General features: G+C 52.7%; 1 protein-coding gene across 2 annotated transcripts in view; it reads right to left on the reverse strand.

Annotated features, from left to right (window-relative positions):
- Positions 1 to 8,437, reverse strand: part of ASIC2 (acid sensing ion channel subunit 2) — a 1,089,542-nt gene that overhangs the window by 6,298 nt on the left and 1,074,807 nt on the right. For both annotated transcript variants that reach the window (XM_012809736.2, XM_003797192.1), the window contains exons 5-7: positions 6,916 to 6,972; positions 4,879 to 5,032; positions 2,580 to 2,671 (exon numbers count right to left, since the gene is read on the reverse strand). In XM_012809736.2, the coding sequence (XP_012665190.1) occupies positions 2,580 to 2,671; positions 4,879 to 5,032; positions 6,916 to 6,972 (303 nt within the window). The remainder of the gene's footprint in view (positions 1 to 2,579; positions 2,672 to 4,878; positions 5,033 to 6,915; positions 6,973 to 8,437) is intronic.

Genomic DNA, 8,437 nt, shown 5'->3' on the forward strand with positions numbered 1-8,437 from the left:
CAAACTGCGTGTGCTCTTGGGCACTTGTAGGAGAGTCCATAGCTATTACCAGATTCTCAAAGGGGTTCTGACCCCCTAAAAGCCCAAGACGTTCTGCTCTGGAGGCAGTGTGGTAGCAAAGGGCTCTGAAGCTCTGGGTCTGGGGACTGACCACTGTTGGCATGTGGCTTTGATGAACCCTGACCTTCTCAGTAGCTTTGCCTCCAAGGGATGTTTGGTGGCAGTGGCGGTTGGAGGGGCTTGGAGGAGATGGACTGTGGAGCCCTTCCCAGCTCGGATACCCAAGGGAGTTTGCACATGAGGGCACACTGGTGGTGGGGGAACAGTTCCATGGAGATGCCAGGTTGACCTCTTGGTCCGAGAACTCTCTGGTGGGTAGATCTGGGCCACTTGTCCCCTGCTATGGCTGCCTGGGGGCCCTGCCACATCTCCAGGTGAACAGCAGAGATGGTGGGGAGGGTGCTGGGCTCAGAGCGGCTCCTCCTTTCCCCCTCCTCCCTCACTGCTCTTGCTAATGTCTTTAATGGAGGCTTCTGGGGTGTGTGTTCCTGCAGATGTGAGTGTTACGTGTGAGGTGTGTGTTTGTATGTGTGCAGTGGGAGTCTGCAGCAGCGGAGTATGGAAGGGCATGTTCCAGGGCTCAGGGTGTGCATACCCGTATTTGTGCAGAAGCAGGCCAGTGTCTGGCTGTTGATGGTTTTATATCAGTGGCTATCTCTACCCGGGTTAGGCACACTGAGTGTGTGTATGAGAAAGAGAGTGTGTGGGCTTGTGTGGGTGTGCAGGAGTGGGTGTGCTGTGTGTGACATGGGCCAGTGGGTGGGTGACATGCAGCCTGTCTGCCCAGGGTTGTGTGTGCATGGATGTGTCTCGGCAGCTGTGTGACCAGCCGTGGGCTGTGTGGGTGTGGCCAGGTGTGTGTGGCCTGTGGACCCACAGGTTTGGTGTGTGCATGTGCAGGCTGGGGTGGGTGCACCATGGGTGGCGTGAGTGCCCCGGAAGCTCACATGTGCGTTGACACTGGGAGGTGAGAATGGGCCACATGACACTGAGGGAAGGGCGTGCTGGGCCTGCTGCTGAGGGCGCCTGAGCACACACGCTGTCATCATAGCACGTCCAGATGGCAGCACCATCTCCTCAGCCTCAGGCTATTCTGGGTGGGAACAAGATGCTGGGAACAAGCTCATCCTCATATGTGATGTGGATGTGACAGATTCAGAGCTCAGACCCTCCTTACTCAGAGAGAAAGAGAGAGAGAGAGAGAGAATGACTCTGAGTCTGTGCTAGGGAAGGGAAGGGGACAGGAGGACATGTATCCTAAGTCGTCTTTAGGAAATGGGTCTGAGCCAGCACAGGGCAGGTGGCAGCAGGTGGGTGAGAGGCCTCTATCTCTGGTATATGGCCTCTACTGCGGGGCCTAGGGCATGGTCAGTGCCTTTGGCCACAATGACCTATGATGCTGAGTGACGGCCACCTTAACTCAGGGGGGACCGGGATGTGGCCCTTTCCCCAGCCTCCTGGAGGAAGTGTAGAAATGCTCAGATAGCCCCTGGACACACCAGCTGGTCTTAAGTCCCTGGCATGGTCACTGTCCAGGTGCCAGAAACTATTATTTATGGCCCTTCTCTGGGCCAGGGGTTTATCATATTTAACAATCACAACAAACTCATAAAAGTGGGTTGAGGTTCAGCAAGGCGAAGCCACTCGCCTGTATTCTCACAGCTGGTACGCAGCGGCCCTTGGATGTAAAGCCATTTCTTCTCTTATACATCCAGGTAGAGAGCACCTGTCCCTCCTGGGATGCTGCCCTCACCTGGTTCAGCTCAGGAAGCCAACGTCCAGGTGTCAGATCCTTTCTTGAGAGTGAGTGGGAGTTGGAGAAGGGCTTGAGGGGCAGGTCCTTTAACTGTCTACTCTCAGGCATCTTGAGAATTTGGGGCTGGGCTGGGGCAAGGTTGAAGTGAACTCCCATTATGTGCCCATGGGCCAGGGAACTCCTGGGAACTTGCGGTGGCAGGCAGCTTTGTAAGTATCTGGGGAAGTGGCCCTTCATTTGTGTTTGATAAAGGACTCTTGGTCCAGGGGTCAACATCTGGCATTCCCAATGCCACAAAATTGCCCTCCAGGCGAAGCTCCATGGGGCCCCAACAGTGCCCTGCCTGGCAACCACCTTCCCCCCCGCCCCCAGCCTGACAGCTCCTTCCTCCCTTTGGGGCTCTAGATTCTGACTCCAACCCAGGGGCAGAAGACCATGGAATCCCAGAGGGCAGGGCTGGACCGGCCCCGAGACACCTTTGAGCTTACACTCTTCATTGTGTAGATGGGGAAACAGAGACCCAGACTGGGGGATGAACAGAGCCTGAAATCTCCACCACACTTGGTTTCTTCCCATTCTGGGGCAGGAGCAAGGAAAGGGGGACTGGTTAGGAAATTAAAAGGCTAGACTCCTCAGGAAGCCATGTGTATATATCCATCTGACCCCCGACCCCCCCTTCCCCATCCCCCTCCGCCAGCCCACTGGCCCATCCTCCCTTGCTCCCTCCCAGCCTCTGTGAGATGTGCAAACTTGTCCAACTTACCAAGTAAGGCAGCGACTTCATATGCCTTCTTCTGTTCAATTGTCTCGTAATTGAGAGCTTCAAAAAATATATCCAGAACAAGGATGTTCTCTCTGCAGAGGGAATATTCAGTACCAAATGTGGTTAGAACCACGGGCATTCGCAGGGGACAGCTGTCACAGCTTTCTCACGGAAAAGATGGAGAAACAGTGGTCCAGGGAGTGAGACGACTTGCCTGAAGTTCGAGCTGGTTAGTGGCAGAGCTGGACCCTGAAACCAAGAGTCCGGACCCCCCGTCCAGGACTGGGGACCTACATCAGCTGCCCCCTTTTGCCCTTTATTTCTACCTCTCCCCTCTCTTTGCACCCTTCCAGGAGTCCTGCCTGTCTTCTCAGTCTCTGAGCCTGCATAGGGCCTGCCTGCGTCCTTAGCATGAAGAAGAATTTGGTCATCTCCCGACAAGGCTCGTCTCAGCTGTGGTGCCTGCCACGGCTGGCCTCTGGCTGGCCCCTGCCCACTCCCAAGATCTCCCGCATTCTAACAATTCTTCCTGGCATTGTTGCTGTGGGAGGCCCTGCCCTGGCATTGCTGAGTCTGTTGCCAAAGTCAGGGAAGGGTTTTAGGGAGCAAACCTTTGTCTGCCTGGGGGTGGGGGTGGATGTTTCTGGCAGAAGCACAGCTGCTCACTTTGCTCCTTTGGGCAGGTGTGTAGCGGGACACATCTTGGCAGTGAAAGTCATTACAGCCTGCCCACTGTCTGCCATGCAGCGACGCCTGGTGTCTCCTTTAATTTGGCTCACACTACCCTCACGGCCCCTTTGTTCTCAACCTGCTGAGCAGAAGTTGTCCCAGAAAGGGTTTTGGGGGACTGTGTTGGCAAGAGGGAGTGGCTGGGGAAGAGAGGAGCAAATTCTCTCTCCACTCAGGGCTCACGGAGAAGCCGTTCAAAGAAACACATCTCTTGCCTGGTTTGTGGCAACTGCCTCCTAACAGGCTCCCTTCTTCCCATCTGGCTCCCACCCGTCTTCTGTACTGTGCCTGAAGGATCTTCCTAAGACTGCTAAGTTGATTCAAATTAAATACAATTACAGTTCCCTTCCACAGTCACACAAGCTACATTTCAAATGCTCAACAGCCACACGTGCCCAGTGGGTTCCATGTTGCACACACGGCAGCTATAGAACATTCCCGTTATTGCAGAGGGTCCATCCTACCAGGGGACGCTGGTCTGAAATACAAATTTGAGTCTGTCGCTTGGCTCTGAAAGTCCTTCAGAGGCTGCCTACTGCCTTGGGATAAGCCCGCTCCCTGCACCCTGTATACCCTCCAGCTCCCTCTGCCTTCCCCTTTGTGGTTCTCCCATCTGTTCTGTGCTGATTCGCTCTGCCTGGGCGCCCCTCTTCCCCCATACCTTTCCTTCCCGTATTCTGTTAAAATGCATTTTTTGGGTGCTGTGACAGATACTCCATTAGTACCTGGTAGGCAGCAGAAAACAAAAAAAGACAGGTGTCTCCCCTCAGGGGGCTTCCACTCTATCTGGGCAGGCAGGTGATAGACAAGGAAACGACAAGAGTGTATCATTACACACTGTGGTGTCATAAAGGAAAATGCCAGGGTACTTAGAAAGGAACAAGGGGGGGCCTAAGCTACCCGTCTGAGGAGGTGACATTTAAATGGAGATCTGCTTAATGAAAAACCAGTTAGTGAAAAACCTGCCCAAGCGAGAACGTCCCACCCAGGAAGGAATGAGTGAGCCAATTCTCCCTCAACTCTTATGTTCCCACCCCTGCCAGTCCCCCCCAACTCTTATATTCCCACCCCGCCCTAACCCACGTGCTGACTTCTTTTTCTGAACCAGCCTGCTCGCACCCAAGTGAATAAAGGCCACGTTACCCACACAGAACCTGGACTCCACTTCCTTTCGTTCCTGTCCCAGAATAACCTCTCATTTTTGCTCCTGAAACTCTCAGTTGGGAGGAAAAGTATTTCAGGCAGAGGAAACAGAATCTGCAAGGTCCGCCCGGGCAACTCCTAAAAAATCTCTGAAGCTTTCCGTGCCCTCCCCCGGCCAGCTGCAGTTAACCTCTCACTCTCTCACACCGTCCGCATCTCTCCTGGAGCCAACAGCACTCTAACCCTTGTTCAGCTGTGTACTCGTCTCTCCATAGACTGCAAGCTCCTTATGGGCAGGGGTTGCGTCTTGCTTATCTTTGCCTTCTGAGTTGAACTAACCTCTTACCTTGGCCTTCCTCCTCCACTGCCCCAAGTCTCCTCCTGATGCATTTCCCCTCTCCCTGCCTACCATGACCACTTAACTTACGAGATATATTTTTCTGATTTGTTGAATTTCTTCTCCAGGTACTTGGCTGACGTCTTGCTGGGGATCTTCACCATGGAGAGCTCTTTGTTGTAACGAGTCAGGTTGCAGGGTGTCCTGCAGAGACAGTAATTGCTGTCCTTTTCTGCCAGCAGACCTGCAGGGGAGAGGGGGGAGGGGCTTAGTCAGGTCCTGGGGCTGTGATTGGCAGCTGGATTCTAGCGGCTGGGAAGTGATATGGAAGGAGGTGTAGGGATGTTGAGCTAGGGCAACTGTGCCTTTGCCTTAGGTTGGTCTTGTTTTCCTTCTGCTTCCTTTTACTGCTATTTCACTTCTAAAAAGTTGTTGAAGTGTCACCACTTTTGCAGAATGGGATCCAGAGGATTCCCGGCCTCTTCAACTTGCCAGGACTCTCTCCTCTGCGCTGAGCCTCAGTGTTCCCATCCACAGAGTGGGCCACCATTAAAGCAGACATGGGAGACTGTTTTACCAGATAGCTAGGGCTCTGTGGTTTTCCAGCTGGGGTTCCTCCTAGCCAATGCCTAACTGCCTTGCCTACTGGGCTAGGATGGAGGCAAAGATCCTCAACATCCAGCTTCTGGAACTCTTCCTCCCTCTCCTTTCTTCTTCCACTTAGACGATGTGGTTTAATGCACATCCTCTGACAGAGAGAGAAGGCAGAACCCTTCTTGATCAAACATCAGCTAGGCTCATCATTAGCCAGCCCTCTTGTCATCTAGGCCTTGACCTTGGATCCCATCCTTGCTGGGCCCACCTAGCTCAGTTTTAGCAAGACTCCTGCTAAAGTCAGTGTAGAGAGAGTCCCCTACCTTAGATATCTGATCGCCTGGTCTGCCTTCAACAAGAATCCTAAGTTAGTTTAGCAAGAACCCCCTACCATGGATGAGACATCATCTCTCCAGGTAATTTCCCATCTACTAACCCGGTACCCTGCTTGATGGCTGAGTCCCCAGTTATCTCTGCTGTAATCTGAGTTGAACCATGTCTCTGTCCCCTATTGTAACAGTCCCAACATCTGTGTAGTAGCCCCGAGTAAAGTCTGCCTAACTGTTTTAACAAGAGTCAGAAGAGTTTTTTTCTTTGACCTCCCCCCTGACTCCATCCTCCAGTAACCTCAGTTATTTCTGGCGTCCCTTGTTTATTATTCAGTCTTTGCACCCATTGGGAGTCACCCTGTCTCTTCTCAGCCTGGCCTCCCCTCTCTAGTCCTCTTGGGGGCATCTGGGCCTGAGGCCAGTGCTGCCCCACTTTGCTCCCCCAAGTGCAGCTGCTGAACAAACTCAAGAGCACGTTGTTTAAAATTCTCTCTGCTTCTTTTTGATTAGGGTCCAGAGAGAGCCAGGCGTGTGGAATGGATCTCGCTTGGGGGCTGCAGCGTCTCTGTGCCATTCCCCTCCCTGATGGTTTTCCAGATGGGGATCCAGCCCAGGAACTCTAACCACAAACGCCCAGCAGGGCTCTTGGAAAGGAGGGGGGCTGCTCTGTTCCTCCCATTTGCACATACAGAACGAAAACCTGGCCTCACCTGGCCTGTCTTCCCTCACATCCCTGGGTCTCAAAAGAGCATGGGAAAGATGGGACTGCTTTGGAATAACCTTGTCCTCCTGTGGACTCCACTAGAGTGTGTAAGGGGGGGGGTGTCACTCCACTAGAGTGTGTAAGGGGAGGTGTCACCAAACTCCATTGTCCATCCTCTCTCCATCTTTATTCTCTCCCCTGCATTCCTGAGCACCCCTTCCTCTGAAATCCATTCCTCCACCTCTACCTCTGGACCTCCTTTCTCCCCCGCAGTCCCTTTTCCCGCCTTCATCCCTTGCACCAATTGCCTCCCGTCCTTCTCTTTCTCCTCCTCTCCATCTCCCTCTCCTATCTCTCCATCCTGCTCAGCCTCTTTCCTCTCACCCGGGTCTGTCTTCTCCCACCCACGCTCCTCCTCCCTTCCAGATGGCCTCTATGATCTCAATCTCAGGCCCTTGGCCCCTTCATTCCCTCTGCCCTCCCCCCAGCCCCCGTACTGACCTAGGGCAGGCTCTGCACACTCCTTGTGCTGCTCAGGGGTACAGAAAGGGGCATCCCCTGCAAAGAAGAAACACCATGAAAGTTACTCAGGCAGGGACATTCCTGTCTCCAGCACCTCCCCGGCTTGGGCTTGGGGAAGTGAGTGTCTTCTGGTACCGGCTGGGGCACCAACTTGCCAGTGGACAGTCAGAGGGAGCCATGCATCAGAGGGTACCCAGAGCCAGGAGATTCAGTTCTGATCTGCTGTGTGAGCTTGGGCAGACCGTTAACCTCACTGAGCAGGGGACAGCAGGATGTGCCTGGCTAACCAGCTTCTGTGGGAGACAGGTGAGCTTGCCTTCAGGACTGACACTGGGGAGGTGGTGGTAAGTACCTTCTAAACCTGGGCCATCCTCACATCCTTTAACCCCAACAGGTACCCTTGGAAGTAGGAAATACTACATCCCTTAGCCCCAGTGAGAGATTGGGGCTTAAGCGTCCCGCCTTCCTAGGACACCGGAGCTGGAAGTGATGGAGCCAGGCTTTGCACATGGGTCTCTGATCTGGAGGCCGGGGCTCTTGTCAGCAAAATCAAACTGCTGTTTGGGAGCAAGGTCGCTTTCTGTTTCCGCCTTGCTTTGCTCTTTAATTCCACATTAGTAACTGAGATGTCAATAACAGTGTCAGGGAGGGAAGGATGAAAACCTCCACTGTTTGCCGTTGGCTCAGGTTTCACGGGGGAAAATGTGGCTGGTGGCTCAGTCTAAGCTGCAAGCAAATAATATTAACCAGTGCTGGCATATTTTGGGGTGCAATCTTCGGCACCTTTTTTCACCCGTGAATTTCATTTTATTTCAGAAAAAATATTCCTGAACACCTGATCTGAAGGCTGATCGCTGAGAAGAGGGCTTAGAGTTGAGAGAGGGCAGAGACATCTAATCAGCCGTTCTGGCGTGCGTTGCTCATTTATGTCTATTCCAGTCTGCTTTTCAAGCAGTGGGGAAAGGAGAGACGTAAGGAATTAGGAACTGTGAGTAATACCACCCTACCCGGGGAAAGGAGAAATCTGTGTTATGGAAATGGAAATGCAACAGCTGAAAGTACAGAAATATTCAGCAGGCTCTGTGCTTCATGCTGCGCTCCAAATCACTAACGTAGAATTATAACCCTGTAAAGGCTCCAGCGAAGTTTCCCAGAGTCCCATGAGACAGCATGGTAAGGAAACCTGCTCTCTGGGACCACAAACAGCCCATCTAAATAGTCAAAAGGGAAGTACAATACAGAATAATTTCTAAGAAATTTTGTATTGAATGAGGCCCACCTCCCGCCAAGCAGTCCTGCTATACGGGGTTTGAATTTGTAATTTGTATGTTTACCGTATGTAAAATAAATTTGTGATTTTCTAAAACATCTTTATTTTGATAAATAGCGCAGAAGTAAGCTTCAGCTCTTTTTTTTTTTTGAGACGGAGCCTCAAGCTATCCCCCTGGGTAGAGTGCCATGGCATCACAGCTCACAGCAACCTCCAACTCCTGGGCTCAAG

This window comes from Otolemur garnettii, unplaced genomic scaffold (assembly GCF_000181295.1).
Source record: "Otolemur garnettii isolate 467f Iridium unplaced genomic scaffold, OtoGar3 scaffold00112, whole genome shotgun sequence".
NCBI classification, from domain to species: Eukaryota; Metazoa; Chordata; class Mammalia; order Primates; family Galagidae; genus Otolemur; species Otolemur garnettii.